This window comes from Myxine glutinosa, chromosome 6 (genome assembly GCF_964187855.1).
Source record: "Myxine glutinosa chromosome 6, kmMyxGlut1.1, whole genome shotgun sequence".
Taxonomy (NCBI): domain Eukaryota; kingdom Metazoa; phylum Chordata; class Myxini; order Myxiniformes; family Myxinidae; genus Myxine; species Myxine glutinosa.
This window is the reverse complement of record NC_136266.1, coordinates 14,588,440-14,612,346: the sequence shown is the minus strand read 5'-3', so window position 1 is coordinate 14,612,346 and position 23,907 is coordinate 14,588,440. Positions and strand designations below refer to the sequence as shown.

The 23,907-nt window shown below is 46.3% G+C and overlaps 1 protein-coding gene and 2 long non-coding RNA genes across 4 annotated transcripts in view; 2 read left to right on the top strand and 1 right to left on the bottom strand.

Annotated features, from left to right (window-relative positions):
• The first annotated feature begins 540 nt into the window (after nucleotides 1-540).
• Nucleotides 541-23,907, top strand: part of LOC137429604 (ras suppressor protein 1) — a 37,793-nt gene continuing 14,426 nt past the window's right edge. The window contains exons 1-7 of one of the 2 annotated variants that reach the window (XR_013623766.1): nucleotides 541-1,089; nucleotides 3,809-3,859; nucleotides 6,048-6,168; nucleotides 13,558-13,676; nucleotides 14,562-14,644; nucleotides 15,158-15,272; nucleotides 15,677-15,809. Coding sequence is in view for 1 of the 2 variants with exons in the window: in XM_078779624.1 (XP_078635750.1) it covers nucleotides 981-1,089; nucleotides 3,809-3,859; nucleotides 6,048-6,168; nucleotides 13,558-13,676; nucleotides 14,562-14,644; nucleotides 15,158-15,272; nucleotides 15,677-15,809 (731 nt within the window). In the remaining variant the exon portion in view is untranslated. The remainder of the gene's footprint in view (nucleotides 1,090-3,808; nucleotides 3,860-6,047; nucleotides 6,169-13,557; nucleotides 13,677-14,561; nucleotides 14,645-15,157; nucleotides 15,273-15,676; nucleotides 15,810-23,907) is intronic. The other variant, XM_078779624.1, reaches the window with a different exon arrangement.
• The window catches only part of LOC137429605 (uncharacterized), a 36,554-nt gene continuing 19,070 nt past the window's right edge, over nucleotides 6,424-23,907 (bottom strand). The window contains exon 3 of the long non-coding RNA XR_013623767.1: nucleotides 6,424-6,721. This is a non-coding gene — a long non-coding RNA (uncharacterized LOC137429605). The remainder of the gene's footprint in view (nucleotides 6,722-23,907) is intronic.
• LOC144892567 (uncharacterized) lies at nucleotides 19,745-21,105 on the top strand. Its single transcript, XR_013623768.1, has 2 exons — nucleotides 19,745-20,182; nucleotides 20,279-21,105. It is a non-coding gene; the product is annotated as an uncharacterized LOC144892567 (long non-coding RNA).

Genomic DNA, 23,907 nt, shown 5'->3' with positions numbered 1-23,907 from the left:
ACTAACCAGCCATGTCCCACCAACCAACGTTCCGAACAATCACTAACCAGCCATGTCGCACCAACCAACGTTCCGAACAATCATTAACCAGCCATGTCGCACCAACCAACGTTCCGAACAATCATTAACCAGCCATGTCCCACCAACCAACGTTCCGAACAATCACTAACCAGCAATGTCCCACCAACCAACGTTCCGAACAATCACTAACCAGCCATGACCCACCAACCAACGTTCCGAACAATCATTAACCAGCCATGTCGCACCAACTAACGTTCCGAACAATCACTAACCAGCCATGTCCCACCAACCAACGTTCCGAACAATCACTAACCAGCCATGTCGCACCAACCAACGTTCCGAACAATCACTAACCAGCCATGTCCCACCAACCAACGTTCCGAACAATCACTAACCAGCCATGTCCCCCCAACCAACGTTCCGAACAATCACTAACCAGCCATGTCCCCCCAACCAACGTTCCGAACAATCACTAACCAGCCATGTCCCACCAACTAACGATCCACACCATCCCGATCCCGCTCGTGGGCGGTGCCGGTGCGGTGGCGTTTTGTACTTTTGGGTGTGCATTCTTTTTTCTGTTACAAAGCGGTTCTTTCCGGGCGTCGTCCTGTTCGTGGAGTTAGACAAGCTTCGTCCGGTTCGTGGAGTTAGACAAGCTTCGTCCGGTTCGTGGAGTTAGACAAGCTTCGTCCGGTTCGTGGAGTTAGACAAGCTTCGTCCGGTTCGTGGAGTTAGACAAGCTTCGTCCGGTTCGTGGAGTTAGACAAGCTTCGTCCGGTTCGTGGAGTTAGACAAGCTTCGTCCGGTTCGTGGAGTTAGACAAGCTTCGTCCGGTTCGTGGAGTTAGACGAGCTTCGTCCGGTTCGTGGAGTTAGACAAGCTTCGTCGTCCGGTAATCGTTTTATCGCCGACCGAGTCCCGTTGATCAGCAAAGGCCTCTCCAAAGCGAAAGCAAAATGTCCAAGTCACTGAAGAGGGCGGTCGAAGAGAGCAGGGAGAAGAACCTGCCAGAGATGGAACTTTGTGACAAGGGGATTGGAAACCTACTGGACGTTCCCGGTCTATGTGAGTTATAACCTCGATAAATACACACGTAGGGAACATACTGTACAAATACATGAAGGATACGCACTGTATAAATACGCACGTAGAAGTAGGACACATACTGTACAAATACACACGTAGGCTACACACTGTACAAATACACACGTAGGGTACACACTGTACAAATACACATGTAGGATACACACTGCACAAACACACGTAGGGTACACACTGTACAAATACACATGTAGGATACACACTGCACAAACACACGTAGGACATGTACTGTACAAATACACACGTAGGCTACACACTGTACAAATACACACGTATGACATGTACTGTACAAATAGACACGTAGGCTATGTACTGGACAATACACAAGCACGACACATACTGGAGCCCACAAATACACACGTAGGCTATGTACTGCACAATACACAAGCACGACACATACTGTAGCCCACAAATACACACGTAGGTTACACACTGTACAAATACACATGTATGACATGTACTGTACAAATACACACGTAGGCTACACACTGTACAAATACACACGTATGACATGTACTGTACAAATACACAGGTAGGCTATGTACTGGACAATACACAAGCACGACACATACTGTAGCCCACAAATACACACGTAGGTTACACACTGTACAAATACACACGTCGGCTACACACTGTACAAATACACACGTCGGCTACACACTGTACAAATACACACGTATGACATGTACTGTACAAATACACACGTAGGCTATGTACTTGACAATACACAAGCACGACACATACTGTAGCCCACAAATACACACGTAGGTTACACACTGTACAAATAGCCACGTGGGCTACGTACTGTACAAATACACAAGTAGGCTACATACTGTACAAATACACACATAGGCGACGTACTGTACAAATACACACGTAGGCTACGTACTGTATGTACTTCCACTTCCCAACGGATTGAATAACCGAACAACACATTCCTTTAATAAAGACATCTCACTGGACACCCACATGATCGCTCCTCTCGGTTATATTATAATATCTGTACAATGTACAATACTGTATGCTTCCACAATTATTCACACATCGAATCTTGCAGAACTGATTATAAGTATAACGTGTAATCATATTGACACGCATTCGAGAGTACCAGTTTAAAGTTCCCTATTTTGTTTGTGTGTGAGCACATCCCGGGTGTGTGTGTGGAAACGTGCTGCACTCCCGGGGTGTGTGTGGAACGGAACGTGCTCCACTCCTGGGGTGTGTGTGGAAACGTGCTGCACTCCTGGGGTGTGTGTGGAACGTGTTTCACTCCCAGTGTGTGTGTGGAACGTGTTTCACTCCCGGGGTGTGTGTGGAAACGTGCTGCACTCCCGGGGTGTGTGTGGAAACGTGCTGCACTCCTGTGGTGTGTGTGGAACGTGCTCCACTCCCAGTGTGTGTGTGGAACGTGTTTCACTCCCATGGTGTGTGTGGAACGTGTTTCACTCCCATGGTGTGTGTGGAACGTGTTTCACTCCCATGGTGTGTGTGGAAACGTGCTGCACTCCCATGGTGTGTGTGGAAACGTGCTGCACTCCCATGGTGTGTGTGGAACAGGTTTCACTCCCAGGGTGTGTGTGGAAACGTGCTGCACTCCCATGGTGTGTGTGGAAACGTGCTGCACTCCCATGGTGTGTGTGGAAACGTGCTGCACTCCCATGGTGTGTGTGGAACAGGTTTCACTCCCATGGTGTGTGTGGAAACGTGCTGCACTCCCAGGGTGTATGTGGAACGTGTTTCACTCCCAGGGTGTGTGTGGAAACGTGCTGCACTCCTGGGGTGTATGTGGAACGTGTTTCACTCCCAGGGTGTGTGTGGAAACGTGCTGCACTCCTGGGGTGTATGTGGAACGTGTTTCACTCCCAGGGTGTGTGTGGAAACGTGCTGCACTCCTGGGGTGTATGTGGAACGTGTTTCACTCCCAGGGTGTGTGTGGAAACGTGCTGCACTCCCGGGGCGTGTGTCGAAACGTGCTGCACTCCTGGGGTGTGTGTCGAAACGTGCTGCACTCCTGGGGTGTGTGTCGAAACGTGCTGCACTCCCGGGGCGTGTGTGGAACGTGTTTCACTCCCGGGGCGTGTGTCGAAACGTGCTGCACTCCTGGGGTGTGTGTCGAAACGTGCTGCACTCCTGGGGTGTATGTGGAACGTGTTTCACTCCCAGGGTGTGTGTGTGTCTGTGTGTGTGTGTGTGTGTGTGTGTGTGTGTGTGTGTGTGTGTGTGTGTGTGTGTGTGTGATAACGTGCTGCACTCCCGGGGTGTGTGTGTGTGTGTGTGTGTGTGTGTGTGTGTGTGTGTGTGTGTGTGTGTGTGTGTGTGTGTGTAACGTGTTTCACTCCCAGGGTGTGTGTGTGTGTGTGTGTGTGTGTGTGTGTGTGTGTGTGTGTGTGTGTGTGTGTGTGTGTGTGTGTGTGTGTGTGTGTGTGTGAGAGATAACGTGCTGCACTCCCAGGGTGTATGTGGAACGTGTTTCACTCCCAGTGTGTGTGTGTGTGTGTGTGTGTGTGTGTGTGTGTGTGTGTGTGTGTGTGTGTGTGTGTGTGTGTGATAACGTGCTGCACTCCCAGGGGGTGTGTGGAACGTAAATAATGTCTGTTTCATATTCATGACTTCACATCACACCCCATTGAATGAACTCGACAAGCTCTGATCTGGGTGACCGTGTGTTTTTGTTTAATTTCAGTCACCCTATCCCATCTGACTCAACTTGTCCTGAGCCACAACAAGTTGCAGGGTAAGTGTGTCTGTGATCGTAGCGTATTGGTGGTGATGGTTGTGTGAAAATGTTACAGATTCAGTTTGATGGTGTGCGTGCGCGTGTGCGTGTTGGTTGCACACCTTCTGTGTTTGTTTCTTCTGCTGGGCTTCAACTGAATATCCGTGAAATGAACCTTTTTCGTTCTTGGATTTCATATGTTGGCGATGGATGTAAGTTCACCTTTATGGATCTAAAGTCAAGGTGAAAGCATGCTGATATGTCTGCTATGGGCTTTGTTCAAATAATCTTGTGGAATTTCGCTGCTGTGTCTTGGAAGTTCAGCAAAGGAAGAAGATGCTGCTGTGAGTTTGACGCTGCAAGATGCCGAGATGCGCAACTTTGCCACTTTTGCGTTTTTCCCGTCCTCCACTTGCTAAAAGCAATATTACGTAATGTATCAGAATATTTTGTCTGCCACCTGTCTGGTGAGAAAATGTCACCTACTGGACACCAAACTAAATAATTGTGATGACGTCTAAGACGTGTCATTTCTCTCACCGGTAACCCCCTCCTGGTTCTACTTCCAAAATTCAGGGTTTCTGCCCACCACCGCTCTCCCGTTCATATTTTGTCCCGTTTGTGGAACTGGTGTTGGCTTAGCGGTTGGGGTGCCGGCTTGGGATCCTAGGATCCTGGGTTTGAATCCCGGTCGATCGTTGAATTAACGCCAGGGGGGTTGACTCAGCCTGTCATCCTTGTGAGGTCGGCAAATTGAGCACCAGTTCACTGATAATTCCCTGTGTGTCGCAAAAGGCGACTAACAAGATTGGCGGCAGGAAGGGCATCTGGCCATAAAACATTGCTTCAAAAAGGGGACCCACGGTGCCCCAAAAAGGCCAACCCCTGCTCTGGGGAAAAATGGCCTCTGAAGGTGGGGTCTCTCTCTTTCTCTCTCTCTCTCTCTCTCTGTCCGTCTCTCTCTCTCTCTCTCTCTCTCTCTCTCTCTCTCTCTCTCTGTCTCTGTCTCTGTCTCTCTCTCTCTCTCTCTCTCTCTCTCTCTCTCTCTCTCTCGCTCTCTCTCTCTCTCTCTTCTCTCTCTCTCTGTCTCTGTCTCTGTGTCTCTCTCTCTCTCTCTCTCTCTCTCTCTCTCTCTCTCTTCTCTCTCTCTCTCTCTCTCTGTCTCTGTCTCTGTCTCTCTCTCTCTCTCTCTCTCTCTCTCTCTCTCTCTCTCTCTCTCGTCTCTCTCTCTCTGTCTCTCTCTCTCTCTCCTCTCTCTCTCTCTCTCTCTCTCTCTCTCTCTCTCTCTCTCTCTCTCTCTCCTTCCAGAGACTGTTAAGCCCCACCATGCCCTCCAGAGTTTCAAGCAAGCGTTGCACCACCATCTCGTATTACCGTCCCTACCCTCAATCTTTTATCCACCCATTAAACTACCGAGCTGAACCACTGTACTGGCAGGCTACTGTGTTTCATCCCTCTCTCTCTCTCTTTTGTTATTAGCTCGTTCCTTGCTTATTTTATCCAACTGTGGCCCCACTGTTACTCCATTGCCTTTTGACCCTTTGGCACCCCGCACTTTCACGAGTCGAGAATTTTGTAATCGAAAGAAGAAGTGTAGCTACAATGTGAGAAGCACTGGCAGGAGGCCTAGACTCCGAGGGGTACGCACACTCGCACTGTCTGGCATGGGGGGTTGGAATCCCGACCCAGCTCTAAACTGTCATCCTGGTGTTTCACAAGCAGGACGATTCCTCAATGTGTGCAGTCCCTCAGATGGACGTTAAACTGGGCGTCCGATCTGCCGACATTAGTTGGGGACGTTAAAGATCCACGATGTCCTTCGTGAAGAGTAGGCGAGCTATCGCCGGCATCCTGAACAAATTACAATTCCTGCCCTAAATGCAGCTGGGAAGGCAATGGCAAACCACCAAGTGCAACCCTTGCTCAGGAAGTTGCTTCGGCAGCACTGACGCTCTAACAGAGTACGGAACGTCAGAATCAGAATGTGTGGCCTGCTCTCCCCTGCTTACTGGATTGTGTAAGTATAATGGCGAATGTGAATTGTGCTGCTGATTGTGGGAGTAAGAGAGGTTGCAAATTCTTCCTCATTTTGATTTGACTGCAGATGTTGTTGTGATCAACGTTTTTGTTCTTCACTGAAGTTGGGCAACAAATTCGTTATTTTTATGTTGTCTTATTCCCACTTTGCACGTTTTGCTTCTGACAGCTGTTACTGCAAACATTTCTGAGCTCTGCAATCTGGAGGTCCTCAACTTCTTCAACAACCAGATCGAGGATCTACCAACGCAGATCAGCAACCTTCAGAAACTAAAACACCTGAACCTTGGGTGCGAATAAATCCAACCACCTGCACGTTTATTGCCCAATCACCTGAGGTTAACGCACTTATCCGCACGTTGTGGAGCAACCATCTTTTTAGGGGTTATGAGGGCGTAAACATTCACCTGACTTGCTCCATAAATTTTCTGGCCATCGTTACAATTAGTCGGGTTGGTTGTGGTGGAGAAAATACTTCCATGGGGACTCTGTGTTGATTTGTGGCAAATATCCATATTCTGAAAGGTCACAATCTGAGGATTTCAAAAATACATGTGTGGCCTTTATTTTGGTTAAAAGCTTGCTGAATATGGCAGTGCAAAGATGACCATATAAGGTGGTTTGATGCAGCTATTTATGCTGAATCCTGCAAGTTTCTTCTTCTGATGCAGCTCAATAACTGTTCATAGGAATCATCTTTGGGTTGACTAACAGATGGATCTCTATCAAATTCCCCTTTTTGACAAACTAAGCACAGTTCAAAATTTGTGTTGGCCTTTCTTCTCTTGGGGTCACAAGCTTCTTCTTCTTCTCACATGCTCATATGTATTTACACAGCCGAACCTGCAACATAAAAATAATGTATCAATTATGATTTTCACCTTTCAAAATCAAGGAAACGGTAAACAGTAATTCAATAACACACGGTAAATGTTTCTGCATTGTATGATAGCTTCAGAGTAACTCAATACAAACGACAACAACATGCATTTTAAGGCCATTTTCCCTGCTAGAGCGGGGTTTAGCCTTGCGGTCCCCATGACAATCTTCTCCATTTTGCCCTATTTTCTGCACCCCCTTGCCCGCATTTCTTCTTCCACCATCTTTAGCCAAGTCTTTCTCGGTCTTCCCCGTCCTCTACTTCCTTCTACTTCTACAGCGCACATTGTACATTGAATGGAGTTCACTCCGACACCCTTCCTGCACACAGCACACGGCCACTTCCCAGTTCTTTCCACCTGTTACGGATTCGTCACTTCCGTTGTTGTGGCTCTCATCCACTGTAAACATTTTTGGTTGCATGTACTACTATTGTTGTCATTTAAGTGAAATAGAGATTACTATTTTCAAAAGGTAAAAAAGTTACTGTTTTAAAAGAAACCGGAACCGGACGAAGACGAAGAGGGAGAAGAGGAAAAGGAGGCGGAGCGAGTGAGTCGGACAATAAGCCGAGCTGCTTCAAGGTTTTGAGAAAACGTTGGCGAACGAGGGTCACGAGTGAACTTCGGGTTTCCCGGGAAAGGGATTCCTGCGACAGAGTTGTTATCGCTGTGACAGATCAACCTGCGTGTCAGGTTTTCCGGTTGATTCTGAAGAGAATCGTTGTTTGAGGGCAGTTGCGCCTCGAGAAGAGGCCTGTTGGCCGTTTTTGTTTCGCGCCTGATTTCGCATCACTCTGGGCTCTTTGCCTCGCTTCAACCATTTCACCGCATCCAGAAGTTAAGCTGGTGTGTGTGTGTAACGTGGATTTTGAGTGGAAATTTGCGGTTCACCGTAAAGGGAGCCGTTGAACGTCCATATCCAAAGGGGTGATTTCCCAGTCGCCTTGAGGGCACCTTTACGCATCTTTGGCAGCGTGACTGTCACTGTCAACCGGACGGGATTCTGGTCTCGATTCGACATCGTTCTGACGATCACTGGAGCGTGGACCAACTTTGGCTTGAAGCCGGGATAGACATTAGGGATGTTCTTTTCGCTCACTTGGAGCACAATGAGTTATATTGTACGAAACTGATGGTATTATTGTGGGGAACAACAACTTGATCGTAACAGAAGTTCACCAACAGATTGAGAATGGCGGATCTTTATTAAAATACCAATTATACAGATCTGGAGGAGACTGAGACGTCTACAGCACGAATCACCGTCATGCCACGTCTGCCTTCCTGGGGATACATTGATTCACAGTCCATTTATATAGGGACACGCTTTATCAGAGAATCTCCGAGAGGACAAAGAAAACTGGCGAAAGTTCCTCCCACCGTCATCCCCAGTGCGCCGAGCCCCCACCGTCATCCGTCCTTTCATCTTGGGGGAGTGAAGCACGCACCGTTAGGATCCGGACCAGATGTGGTTTCAAGGCTCCGAGGTGACAGAAAATATAACTCACCGAAGGGGGATTGCATTCTTGGTCCCGATAAGACCATAAAGTAAATGAGGTCGTTCTGATGAGTTCCAGGTGTTTAAATGTACCTTCAGTTCACATTTCTCATTTAAACATAAATTCAAAGCATATTTATTGTAACTCAAGCGTCACTGTGATTATACGAAATATAGTTAATGTTTTGGCAGTTTATCAAAGGTTTTATGTCTACGATTCAAGCATCCTACGTAAAGTTACACATTCCACGCGCATATTATCCATTTTCCTGCCCGCGGCTTGAGGCGCCGTCTGCGGAGAAGAGAGAAGGTTTATGACTTAGGCTTATCTAGCCGTCAAGGGGCACACGTATACAACGAGGCCATTCGTTCAGCACGGATGAAGCGAGTATTTTCTCATTTTAAACTAAAGCGAAGCGGCAACCTTTTATTAACTTTATGAAATAGCATTTTTAAACAGCATTTATAACATAACATATTAGTCAAACGACATCCATAACAGGGCATTAAGCAGTAACAAATCTGCGACCTGACATTATCATAGGAATGATATATTTGTTGCACAATTGATTACTATTGTTTTTTGTACTGTTATACTTGTGTGATCTTAATACAATACTTGTTTGTTGGTAACAATTGGTGTGGTTTCACCATTGATCTTTGACATACAGAATAACACATCTTTCTGCCGTGACTCCTCTCGGGGCTCGGAGGGACACCGTGACCGGGGTTTGGGGAGGAGCACGTAACACCACCTCACCACATGCTTTACCACTTGCCATTACCTTTGTCTTTCCGATATTCACCTTCAGACCTTTTGTCTCCATACATTCCTTCCACTTGTTCATCTTTTCCTTCAGTCCATCCATACTTTCCGCAATCAACACCAGATCATCTGCAAACAACAACTCCCACGGTAAACCCTCCTTTACGTTCTGAGCCAGCACCTCCATCACAGCTACAAATAGTAGTGGACTTAGTACCGACCCCAGATGCACTCCCACCTTCACCTCAAACTCACCACTGTTCCCGTCCTTCATCCTTTCAGCTGTGCGCGCTCTTTTGTACATTGCCATCACTACTCTGATCAACCATTCCTCCACTCCTAACTTCCTCAATGCCCATGTCACTACTTCGCGTGGAACCCTATCGAATGCTTTCTCCAGACCAACAAACCCAAGAAACAACTTCCTCCTCCTCTCCATGCACCCCTCCACACCCCCCCCCCCCCCCACAACTGCCCTACAATAAAAAGCGCGTCTGTCACCCCTCCCCCCGGCACAAATCCAAACTGCATTTCGTCAATCCTCACTTTCTTCCTTATCCTCCTCCAACACCCTTTCTAATACCTTCATTCCATGCTCCAATAACGTTATCGCTCGGTACGAGCCACACTCCAGAGGGTCACCTTTCTCCTTGTATAGAGGGACGAGGGTACTCAGTTCCCAATCCACTGGAATGCGGCCTTCTTTCACCACCAGATTGCAGATCTCTGTCATTCTCTTCACACCCCAACTTCCTGCTGCCTTCAACATATCTCCCACAACTCCTGTCGGCCCTCCCGCTTTTCTACTCTTCATTACTTTTATCGCTTCCTCAACTTCCTTCTCTGTTATCTTCTCTGCCGGTCCTAAAACTGGGTTACTCTCTATGTTTCCATCCCATTCATTCTCTGCATTCAACAGCATTTCCATATATCCCTTCCATCTTCCTTTAATTCCATCTGGGTCCACAACGATTTGTCCCACTTCATCCTTCAAGCAACTCACCCCCATCACATCACACATCTCTTTCGCTATCTGCTTTGCAATACTGCTTTCTGACCCTCTTCCAAATCCAAGCGTTCTCCGAACATTTTCCTACATGCCTCCTGCGCCTTTACTACCTCTTTCTTTGCAGCCTTCTTGGCTGCCTTGTAACTTTCATGCTCTGCTTTTTCTGCCCCCGTACCCTTCGCCTTTTGCCACTCCTTGAACTTCTTCCTCTTCTCGTCAATCCTCTTTCCAACGTCATCATCCCACCACCATGTTTCCGAGTGCCTCAGTGGTCCTTTTGTCCATCCACATACCTCACCAAAGGCTCCCAACAGACTATCTTTCATTGACATCCAACCACTTTCAAGCTCAACCACATCATCCTCTACCATACTCAGCCTCTCTTTTAATGCCTCCCTCACTGTGACCTCTTTCAACCTCCACACCTTCATTCTCGGTTCGTACTTCACCCGCCGAGCTCTCCTCGCACCTTTCACCCTTATGTCGCAGACAACCAAGTGGTGCTGTGAAAGCCTCCTCCCCCGGGATCACCTTTGTGTCCCGGAGGTGCCCCCTACCTCGCCAACGCACCATCAGGTAGTCAACGGTTGTCGTCGACCCACCTGACGTGTATGTAACAAGCCTATTATCCTCTTTCTGGTACAAATCAACAAATCAGCTCCATCAGCAAACTCCAAAATCCTTTCACCTTCTCCATTTCTCACACCATATCCGTAACCCCCATGAACTCCCTCAAAACCAGCCATACTCCTTTCCACATGTCCATTTAGGTCTCCTCCTACCACAACAACTTCCTCATCTTTCATATTTTCCATCAACTTCTCTATTGCACACCAGAACTTGTCCTTCTCTTCATCGCTCCGACCAACCTGCGGAGCATATCCCGAGATGACGTACACCAAGAGCTTTCCAGTCATCCTTTTCACCATCATCAACCTATCACTCACTCTAGTCACACTCACCACACTGTCTACAACCTCAGAAAACAGGACACCAACACCATTCACACCCTCCGGGCACCCTTGCCACACAAAGTTGTATTTCTGTCCCTGCCTACCCTTCACCATTCTCACACCACTTCCCTTCCATCTCGTCTCTTGCACACAACATATGTCCACTCTTCTTCTGACCAATACTTCCACCACTTCTCCTGATCTCCCTGTCATTGTCCCTCCATTCCATGTCCCAAACCTCAGAAACCGATCTCCACTGATGATGATGATGATGATGATGATGACTGATGATGAGAAAATGATGTTACCCGCAACCATTTGCTGTGTACACAATTGACTCGGCTTAAAGTAGGCCCGGCAAATGATGTTACCCGCAACCATTTTCTGTGTACACAATTGACTCGGCTTAAAGTAGGCCCGGCAAATGATGTTACCCGCAACCATTTTCTGTGTACACAATTGACTCGGCTTAAACTAGGCCCGACAAATGATGTTACCCGCAACCATTTGCTGTGTGCACAATTGACTCGGCTTAAACTAGGCCCGACAAATGATGTTACCCGCAACCATTTGCTGTGTACACAATTGACTCGGCTTAAAGTAGGCCCGGCAAATGATGTTACCCGCAACCATTTTCTGTGTACACAATTGACTCGGCTTAAACTAGGCCCGACAAATGATGTTACCCGCAACCATTTGCTGTGTACACAATTGACTCGGCTTAAACTAGGCCCGACAAATGATGTTACCCGCAACCATTTGCTGTGTACACAATTGACTTGGCTTAAAGTAGGCCCGGCAAATGATGTTACCCGCAACCATTTTCTGTGTACACAATTGACTCGGCTTAAACTAGGCATACAAGAATGAGCTGATGACGAGTAACTTAATAATTAATAATAATCTTGATTCAGAGTAACTTAATAAAGCTTAAAATAATTTTTTAATGCAAAAATTCCCACGCATATGATTTTGGTGGCCATCTTGAATTTCACCAAGAAGGAGTGATTGAAAAAAAATGGCAAAATGCATTTTTGGATTCAGAACCTTCAAATGACCTAAAAAAATATATATCTATATATATAAAACACAGTTTGTGTGTGTGTGTGTGTGTTTTTGTGTGTTTGTGTGTAATGTTACCGATAGACTCCTAAACGGAGAGGCTCACGTGCTTGATATTTGGCATAGACATGGCCATTGAGCCTGGGACGAACATGGCCGAACTCAAAATATTTGACGATCCATATTTTTTATTCATATTTACCTCAGCGCATTTCAGCGCACGGAATCAACGGAATCACAGCAGGTGGGCGCTGATTCGCTCAGAGCGATCACGTGATGACGCTTTGAACGATATGACGCTATGAACGCTATGACGCTATGAAAAAAAAAATCGCTATGACGCTATGAAACGCTATGGACGCTATGAACGATATGACGCGATGAACGCTATGACGCTATGAAAAAAAAAATCGCTATGAACGCTATGACGCTATGACGCTATGAAAAAAAAAATCGCTATGACGCTATGAAACGCTATGGACGCTATGAACGATATGACGCTATGAAAAAAAAAATCGCTATGACGCTATGAACGCTATGACGCTATGAAAAAAAAAATCGCTATGACGCTATGAAACGCTATGGACGCTATGAACGATATGACGCGATGAACGCTATGACGCTATGACGCTATGAAAAAAAATAAATCGCTATGACGCTATGAACGCTATGACGCTATGAAAAAAAAAAAATCGCTATGACGCTATGAACGCTATGACGCTATGAACGCTATAACGCTATGAAAAAAAAAAAATCGCTATGACGCTATGAAACACTATGACGCTATGATGCTATGAAAAAAAAAAAATCGCTATGACGCTATGAACGCTATGACGCTATGAAAAAAAAAAATCGCTATGACGCTATGAAACACTATGACGCTATGATGCTATGAAAAAAAAAAAATCGCTATGACGCTATGAACGCTATGACGCTATGACGCTATGACGCTATGAACGCTATGACGCTATGAGTATGAAAAAAAAAATCGCTATGACGCTATGATGCTATGAAAAAAAAAATCGCTATGACGCTATGAAACGCTATGACGCTATGATGCTATGAAAAAAAAAATCGCTCGCTTTGCCAAGGGGCTCGCTCCCCCCCCCCCCCCCGCCGTTCCCCTCGCCTCCCTTCCCCCTCCCCCTCCCCTCCCCCGCCCGGCAATGCCGGGTACGTCTGCCAGTATTTCATAAAATCTGCACAAAGTTCCTGCACCATTACACAAGCAAGCCAACTAAATGTCCTCTTTCATGACGGAATATCATCGATGGACGTTGGCCAGATATGTACACAACACAATTAGCAACAGTTCACACCAAAATCCCAGAAACCTTTATGATAATGTATGTAAGTACTGTTTGGACTTGGACGTCACAAACATCAGGTGCTCCTGTAAGCAAATCTTTGTTTTCGTTTGTTCTGATTCACATTTGTGCTCCTTCGTGATGCGGTACCTTGTCGTTATCTGCTGCCCCCAATGACTGGACCTTTGCCTTGATTTGTGCAGCATGAATCGCTTGAACGCTCTGCCTCGTGGATTCGGTTCTTTCCCAGCACTGGAGGTTCTTGACGTCACTTACAACAATCTGAACGAACAAAGCCTACCAGGGAACTTCTTTTATCTGAGTAAGCTTTGGCCCTTGACATGTATACACACGTGTATATGTAGAGTTCACTTCTGATCTTGTACCTCTCAAATCCTTTACTAATACTAATTAAATGGTCATTGTGCAGGGAACATTTGATTCCAGTCCGTTTGCTCCAAATATGGCTGGCAGGATAGCTATTGAGGTATAAAAAAAAACCACCTTTAGAGGCCATTTTTCCCCGCAAGCGGGGGTTGGCCTTTTTCGGGCACCGTGGTTGTTGTTGTTTTTCGGTCCCCTTTTTGAAGCAATGTTTTACGGCCGGATGCCCTTCCTGACGCCAACCCTTTTTGCCGCCTTTAACGACAAACAGGGAATTACCAGTGAACTGGTACTCAATTAGCCGACCTCGGAAGGATGTACAGGCTGAGTCAACCCCCCTGGCGTTAATTCAGCGATCGACCGGGATTCGAACCCAGGATCCTAGGATCCTAAGCCGGCACCCTAGCCGCTAGCCCAACACCAGGGATTTTGAGCCTGGTGCTATTTGGCAATAGCTATTGAGGTATACTCACTCATATTTGAACGATGTATTTTGCCTGGGTTTGAATCTTAGCCAAGACCGGGTGATACATCGATGTGTATGCCGTCCCTCGGGTGGACGTTAAAGATCCCACGGTACCTTCTCAAAGAGGAGGCTGTTGCCGGCACCCGAAACAAATTCTAAATTCCTGCTTTAACCTATAGGGGGCACTGCGTCAGTGGCACAGCCACATCCCCTGCAAATGATGTTACCCGCAACCATTTGCTGTGTACACAATTGACTCGGCTTAAACTAGGCATACAAGAATGAGCTGATGACGAATCGTTCTGTAAGTGGTGTTTATGATGAATAAATTGTTGTTTATGTTTTTGTTTTGCACAGCCACCCTGCGTGCACTCTACATCAGCGACAACGACTTTGAAACAATCCCAGCAGATATCGCCAAGCTCACCAAGCTGCAAATCGTATGCCATTTTGATTCCCATTTCCGAGCACACTTTTGTTCCGAATGTTTTCCCCACGACTTTTACTTCTTTTATTATTCTTCCTCTTCCACTATGCATTTCTCGCTGCTGGCTATTCTCTAGATTTTCTCTTTAACTCATTTGAGACTCGATACGAGCTGTGGACTGTATTAAAAAGTGTTTTGTGGTGGAGGACAGGTGTGTGAATAATGTGCAGGCCTGTTTTTGATTAACATTTTGGAAGAATGTTTTTTTGTAACTATCCTATAATTAGAGCAAGATGGTTTTATGAGATTAGAGTTGGCATTTGGGTTAAGATCTTCATGAGGTGGCTGTGTGACGTACTTTGGGTGCAGCATTCTGGAATATTCATTTGGAAAGCTTGAAAGATTATTCTCCAACTGTATGTGGATTCAGAGCAGGCCAAGTATATCGGATTTTGAACCTTGTAAAATATCAGTAGAAGTTCTGATCGCAACGCCGTTTATGCCTTCCTGTCCGCCCTGTCCATAGCTGAGTGTCAGAGACAATGACCTCGTGTCCCTACCCAAGGAGATTGGTGAGCTGACTCATCTTAAAGAGTTGCACGTCCAAGGGAACCGCCTCACGGTACTGCCTCCTGAGCTAGGTGCGTCCAAATCCTCCGTAGTTCCAAACGTCGAGGATAGGTGATGAAAGTTTACCCCCGTGAGTGATTTAAAACATGGACGCTCGTGGATAGTTGCATCTTGTCGTGTCGATTTTGCTGTGCTGGAGTTGGTGGTGACATTTGCTTTGTGCAATTAAGTGAAATCAGATGAAGACGTTGCACTTTTCCATGTACATTGTGTGCTGTGTCTTGCTATACCGATGAGCTGGTTAACTCGGAACGGTTAAACGGTTCGACAAAAAGATGAAAACGGAGGTTCGCAGTGCATTGTGGTGTGTTGTGCCTTTATAATAAATAAATAAATACTCGATAGATAAAAATAATTACAGCAATTGGTGAATCATTGTGACTCGCTTATCTTTGTCATTCTTTCTCAACCACAGGTGTGCTCGATCTCATCGGGCCTAAACAGGTGTTCAAGGCTGAGAACAACCCGTGGGTGGCACCGATCGCTGACCAGTTTCAAGTCGGGTTATCTCACGTCTTCGCCTACATCCGCTCTGACGTTTACAAATTGTGAGTCATTGTCAAGGCCTCCCTTCCTGCTCTCTCTCCACTTATCATTGCAACAATAAACTCCTCCCTGTCTACAGGCATCGTCCCACCATCCCTCAAAATTGCTGCTGTTACCCCCATTCTGAAAAAACCTGGACTAAACCCTGACACCCTAAATAACTTCAGACCCATCTCCAACCTACCCTTTCTGTCAAAGGTTTTGGAACGCGCTGTAGCCGCTCAACTCAAACATCACCTCTCTGCCAATAACCTGTATGAAACATTCCAATCCGGGTTCCGCTCCAACCACAGTACTGAAACTGCTCTCCCCAAAATCACCAACGACCTTCTCCTCTCCTCTGACGCTGGCAACCTCAACATTCTCGTCCTCCTCGACCTCAGTGCCGCCTTTGACACCATCGATCACACCATCCTCCTCACCCGACTTGAAACCACCTTTAACATTACCGGCACTGCCCTCTCTTGGATTAAATCATACCTCTCTGACAGACGTCAGTTCATCTCCATCAATAACTGAAAATCCCCCACTGCTCCCCTCCCCCAAGGTGTCCCCCAAGGTTCAGTTCTTGGCCCCCTCCTCTTCATCCTTTACCTGTCCCCCCTCGGTCACTTAATCCGCCGTCATGGTCTCCAATTCCACTGCTTCGCCGATGACATCCAGCTTTTCATCTCCACCAAGTCCATCTCCACCGCCACCCACTCTATCCTGACAAACTGCATCACTGAAATAAAATCCTGGCTTCAAATCAACTTCCTCAAACTTAACTGTGATAAATCTGAAATAATCATCATTGGCCCCAAAACGCTCACCAAGTCCACCCATAACTTTGCCCTCAACATCGACGGTTTCCCAGTATCCACCTCCCCTCACATCCGGAATCTTGGCATCATCTTTGACCAAACCCTCTCCTTCGACAAATACACTAAACAGATCACAAAGACAGCCTTCTTTCACCTGAAAAACATCGCCCGTCTCCGTCCATCCCTCTCCTCCGTGGCTGCTGAAACCCTCATCCACGCCTTCATCACTTCCCGTCTGGACTACTGCAATAGCCTCCTTTATGGTTCACCCTCAACAATCACCAATAAACTCCAATACATTCAGAACTCCGCTGCCCGTCTACTCACCCATTCCCGGACCCGTGACCACATCACCCCCGTCCTTTACAAGCTTCACTGGCTCCCCATCTCCCAGAGAATCCAGTACAAAATCGTCCTCTTGACCTACAAAGCCCTCCATAACCTGGCCCCATCCTACCTGGCTGACCTCCTCTCCAGACACACTCCCACCCGCAACCTCCGCTCTGCTGGTACCAACCTCCTGACCCCCCCCCCCCCCCCCCCCCATCCGGACCAAATTTAGATCCTGGGGGGACAGGGCCTTCTCCATCGCTGCTCCCACCCTCTGGAACTCGCTACCTCACACCATCAGAGACTCCTCCTCACTCACCACATTCAAAACATCACTCAAGACCCACCTGTTCAACACTGCATTCAACATTTAACCCACAGCATCTAACCCCTGACTATCTCCTCTCCTTCTCCCTCCTTTGTGCTTTGAATATTTCCCTATTGATTCTTCTTTTTTTGCAATTGTTTTTATGTTTTGCTATGCATTATGTTTTGCACTCTGTCAAAGCGTCTTTGGGCTTCCTGAAAAGCGCTATATAAAATAAATGCATTATTATTGTTAAAGACTGAGAGGCGTACACTCCTGATTTGGGTGCCATGTTATCGCTAAAATAGTAGAGGGTTAGTTGTTTGAATAATTTGGTTTCAGTAAGCATAAGGAAAGGAAAGGAAGCATGGCTGTTTAATATCTGGAAGTTGTACCTTTCCATCCGCCATTACAACTGCTCTTGGTTTCTACAGACAGACATCAAGGGCAAGGACATGAAGATGTGTTCAATGTGGGATTCTAACCCCAACCATGAAATTGATGCCGTCGAGCAACTCGAAAGATTCTTGGTCATTCTTTCTCAACCACAGGTGTGCTCGATCTCATCCGGCCTAAACAGGTGTTCAAGGCTGAGAACAACCTGTGGGTGGCACCGGTCGCTGACCAGTTTTAACTCGGGATATCGCACGTCTTCGACTACATCCGAGCAAACTTAAGAGCTGAGATCGCTCGGATTTTCCTTTTCAATTGAAACCACCATGACTCTGCAAGTCTTCCCAACACATCATGGTGGGCTTTTGGGACTTGCTGGGTCTTTGTGGAGAATCAGGATACTGCCATGACAACAGACCAATTTCGTCCAATACCAGAAGACAGTCAGTACAACTTTGCTCCAAGTGGAATTTTAAACGCAGGCTTCAATGAATTGCAATTGTTTTCTTCAGCGTCTCCTTCAGATTGTTAAACATCTCACTTTCTAGGCCTGTCTCATTACTATTACCAAAAAGGAGATGATACGTCCCAATTGCGCTCCCCGTAACCTCCATTCGAGATTTTGGGATTTAAATCTAGAACCATAACGATTATCACTTTTGATCTTGGTTGATCTCATGAATGGTAGTACCACTTTCATTTGGACTACTTTGAAAATATCTATACGGCTTGTAGAAGAGCAAAAGGACAGAGGGTAAGGGTAGGGCCAGCGCACTGACAATGCAGCAAGGGGGCTTTTCATGAACCTTGACCTTTTAGCTTATGGTACTCATGAGGAAGTGTCATAAACGTCTCATTTATTTCACTTAGACGTATGATGCAATCAGCCAGGAATAATCTACAAATTACTTTACCAGGAGAATCCATTTGCCTACATACTGTTACGCAACCGTGATTAACACCACAGTTACGGATGGCCGATTTGCGAGACTTTAACTCCCGAGGCGAAAACTCAATGGCGGATTCAAACTCAACACAAAGTTAAACGCGCGGAATGGCAGACACAGCAAAGCTCCGCAGCCTTATCTATTAAAATGAAACACCCAGGAAAACTGCGTTCAGATATATACAGAAAATAATATAAGGATTTATTAATGAAAAGTAAAGACAGTGAAAAAGCCCGCGCCGGTAGTACTAATAACTCTAATAAGCCTAAATTGGGATCCCACACACAACAGATACCAAACACGATACGAGGGAGATTATGAATACGAAAATAACACGTCTCGTCAGGTAAAGTGTAAACGCGGAGCTCGGGCTTATCTGGCTCCTTTCGTCTTCTTGTAACACGGCCGCGCTCAACCGCCACCAGGCCTCGTCGGTTCAACGGCACACCCACACCACGAGCTCCCTTGCTCCAACGGTCCAACGCAAGGCTGCACAAAGCAAACGAACTCCACTCGACCAGGGCCAGGAAGGACTCCTTTGAACTCCACTCGACTCGACTCTCTGCGGGAGTGCTGGCAGCCAAGTGCCAACTGTTCACTGCTCTGTGCCAACTGCCAACGAACTGCCGTACGAACTGCTCTGTGCCAACTCTTCAGTGCCAACTGTTCAACGAACTGTCGTACGAACTGCTCTGTGCCAACTCTTCAGTGCCAACTGCCGACTAACTGCTCCGAACTGCCCACGAACTGTTGCGAACTGCCGTGTGCTCTGTGTGCCCGGTGTGCCACGAAATGGCGTCCGACCGTCGCTAATATCTCTGGCCGATGACGTCACATTGGCGCACTCCTCAGCCAATCATAAGCCTCCCAACTCGCCGGCTCGCCCAGGTCACGCCCTCTGCGGCATCCCACTCCTGACATCTCCCGTCCCCGACCCCGCGGTTCTTGTGTAACACGTGCCAGGCGAGGTTTGTAGGCCTTGGAGGTGTAAACGGTGGCGGTGTATTGTGGCGGTGTTTTTGGCCTGGTTTCCTGTCCATTTATTCCGAAGTCATTGTCAGGGAAAGGAATTATTTAATGTTGCTCTAAGGACCTAACTAATGTTTATGTGGTTTGCAGTGCCATAATGGACAAAGGTTTGACTACTAGGTGAGACTCACAGGGGCGTTACCTTTAATCCCTCACTATTTAACACTCGAACCTCCAGGTAGGTCCACAATCATACATCTTCCCCCGACAAACGCCTAAACATCAAGAACTTATTACATGTAGAGTCCCTGTCACGACAGCCGAATACCTACCTATTCAGATCTACCTAGCTCTAGATGTTGCTCTACCAAATTCATAACAATACTTTATGAATTGATTAGATAAGTGAAGAACTTGGCCTTGTCCTTGTGGCCAGGGGTAATTAGCCTTGGCCTGTTTTAGTAGGATTTGTGATACTCCCTCCCATAGGGCGTGACGCTGTGCCATACATATTTACATGGAGAGAATTGCATCCAGCACATCTTTATTCATGACACGAACATTGAAACAAAGTCACCGAAGAGTTTCGGAGAGGATTCCCAGCATCTCGTGCATCTGCTTACAAAGTAATAAAGGCCATAGTGCAAGATATGAAAGATACCGGCTCATTACAAAACACAAATATGGCGTGTTGAGGACAGCGTGTTCGTTTTGCGTCCCAGACTGTTGAAGGTGAACGGCAACGTGTGCCGAGAGATCCATGCAAATCAACAAGACGACTCTCAGCTGAACCAGGAATAATTCACACATCGGGGTGACGAATACTGAAGGAAGACCTCGGGCTTTTTCCTTCCAAAATGCAGCTTTTCCAGGCACTTGATGAAAATGATCAAAGAAGACTGAATGGATTTTGTATCAGCTTTTCTGAAGCACTGGAAAATGAAGGCCTTGGTGTCGATGACGTAATCTTTTCTGGTGAATGTCATATTTGCTACATTTATGGGAGGATGATGAAACAGAATTGCAGATTTTGGGGATTGTAAAAGTCACAAGAACATGAAGAAGCACCACTTTACTCTCCAAAAATCACTGCCTGGTGGTGTGGATTGACTGTCATAAATCTACAGCCCCTATATTTTTTGGAGATTGTAATATCAAAATGCCAGTAACTGTGACATCACATCGTTATCTTCATGTTCCCCCCACCCGACTTGTTGTCACTGCAATATATTTTTATGGGGACAAGTCAAAGGAAGAATTTTTTCGTAGGAATCGACCACGATTGCTGATTTGAAAGACTAGTACACCCGTTCCCTACGGGAGGCGGGAGGAAGGGTCATTCCTCTCTAGGGTATATACAGTGCATTCAGGAAGTATTCAGACCCCTTCACTTTTTTCACATTTTGTTATGTTGCAGCCTTATGCTGAAATCGGCCAGACGGAAGCCAAACAGTTCAATCTTGGTTTCATCAGACAACAGAATCTTGTTTCTCACAGTCTGAGAGACCTTTCGGTGCTTTTTTGCAAACTCCGAGCGGGCTCTCATGTGTCTTTCACTGAGGAGAGCCTTCCGTCTGGCCACTCTACCATAAAGCCCAGATCGGTGGAGTGTTGCAGTGATGGTTGTCCTTCTGGAAGTTTCTCCCATCTCCACACAGGATCGCTGGAGCTCAGCCAGAGTGACCATCAGGTACTTGGTCACATCTCTTACCAAGGCCCTTCTCCCCCGATTGCTCAGTTTGGCCGGGCGGCTCCAGCTCCAGGAAGAGTCCTCGTTGTTCCAAACTTCTTCCATTTAAGAATTATGGAGGCCACTGTGCTCTTGGGAACCTTCAATAAAAAACCACCGTTTAGAGGCCATTTTTCGAGAGGCTCTTGGGAACCTTCAATGCAGCAGAGATTTTTTTTGTAGGCTTCCCCAGATCTGTTCCTCGACACAATCCTGTCTCGGAGCTCTGCAGGCAGTTCCTTCGACCTCAAGGCTTGGTTTTTGCTCTGATATGCATTGTCAGCTGTGAGACCTTATATAGACCGGTGTGTGCCTTTCCAAATCATGTCCAATCAATTGAATTTACCACAGGTGGACTCCAATCAAGGTGTAGAAACATCTCAAAGATGATCAAGAGAAATGGGAGGCACCTGAGCTAAATTTCAAGTGTCATAGCAAAGGGTATGAATACTTATGTCAATGTGATATTTCAGTTTTTTCTTTTTAATAAATTTGCAAAACTTTCTAAAATCCTGTTTTCTCTTTGTCATTATGGGGTATTGAGTGTAGATTGATGAGGGAAAAAATGAATTTAAACGATTTCAGCATAAGGCTGCAACATAACAAAATGTGAAAAAAGTGAAGGGGTCTGAATACTTTCTGAATGCACTGTAGATTACAGTATATCTAGGGTCGGCCCTAGAAGGTTAATTTAAGCATTCGAGCAAGCAATCCATTCAAAACCATTGATAAGGAACGGCAGGCTTGGCAAGCGCTTGCTAGCTGCTTGGTAACTGAAAACACCCCAGATTTTCCCTCTTTCAGTTTCGTGTAAAACAGGAGTAGCAAATGTTTCAAAAGGTAATCAAACGTGTTTGTGGTTTATAATAATTTTACTTCTGGTGGGGTTGCTCCCACGAAACGTCACGATAAGCTATTTGTACACGTTGACACAGCGTTTGTTAAAGGAGGAAAAACCCCTTGGGGAGATGGGATATTATTGGTATGAATATTGCTTTGCAATGACATTTATATTATTCTATTCTATTTAGTGTTGTTATTACCTCCGCCACCAAAGGTGGATGGTGGTTATGTTTTCACCTTTGTTTGTCTGTCTGTTAGTTTGTCTGTTTGTTTGTGAACAAGATGTCTCAGAAAGTTGTCTGGATTCGGACGAAATTTGGTGGAGATGTAGCGTATGTGACAAGGACGAAATGATTAGATTTTGGTGAAGTTCCGGATTCGGATCCGGCTACTGGAATTTTTTAAGTGATTCTTCACCATTGGAAGGTAGGACCAAAAATGATACATAGCAGGATATCTCATCAAGTTATGGACAGATTTGGACGAAACTTGGTGGACCGGTTGTGTGTGTGAAAAGGAAGAATCGATTCGAAGATCTGAAAATGGATTCGGATATGAGAATTATTTAATTCTTATGTGATGCTTCACCATTAAGAGATTGGGTGAAAAGCGATATATAACATTGTATTTTAAAAAGTTATGGACGAGTTATGAATAAACTTGTACGAGTTGGATAAGTGACAAGAACAAGTGTTACGTGCTCCTCCCCGACCCCCTGGTCACGGTGTACCTCCGAGCCCCGAGAGGAGTCACGGCAGAAAAATGTGTTATTCTGTGTGTCAAAGATCAATGGAGAAGCCACCCCAATTGTTACTCACAAACAAATATTGTATGAAGATCACACCAGAATAACAGTACAACAACAATAGTATTCAAAAGTACAATCAATATGTCCTATGATGGTACCATCAGTTTTGTAATATATAACTCACTGTGCTCCAAGTGAGTGAAACAAGAACATTCCCCAATGTCTCTTCTTCCCGGCTTCAAGACGAAGTTGATTCGCTCCAGCGATCGCCAGAACGATGTCCAATCGAGACCAGAATCCCATGCGGATGGCACGTACAGTCACACAGCCGAAGCTGTACAAAGGCGCCCTCAAGGTGACTGGGAAATCCAAAGGCGCCCTACAGGCGACTGAGACATCACACCCTCGGGTATGGACGAATTAACCTTCAAAAAGCCACGTCGCACACACGCCCCAGATCGACGTTTGAATGCGGTGAAAATGGTCGAAAAGAGACGAAACCGCGAGCGAAGCACAAATCCTGCGCGAGTCAAAATGGCCGACGACCCGCTCTTGAGACGTAAAGGCCCAGCGTTAATTCTCCTCGGAATCCACCGCCAAAACCCTGACACGCAGGTTGATCGGTCACACCGATGACAACTCTGTCGCAGGGACCCCTTTCCCGGGAACCCGAAAGTTCGCTAGTGACTCTTGCTCGCCAACGTTTGCTTCAGAACTCGGAGCAACTCGGCTTTCTTGTCTGACTCACTCGCTCCCTCTTCTTCCTTTTCGTCATCCGGTTCCCGATCCGGTTTCCTGTTTCTTTTAACATTAACTTTTTTACCTTTTGAAAACAGTTCATGGACAATAAACCTTTTGAAAACAATAATAGTACATGGAATCAGAAATATTTACAGTGGATGCAAACCCCCACAACGGAAGTGACGAATCCGTAACACAAGCTGATTAGATTTTGGTTCATGTCCGAATCCAGATCCGGTCTATCAGTGGCATACAAAACGTAAACTGTTCACCAGGTGGAGGTATGCCCT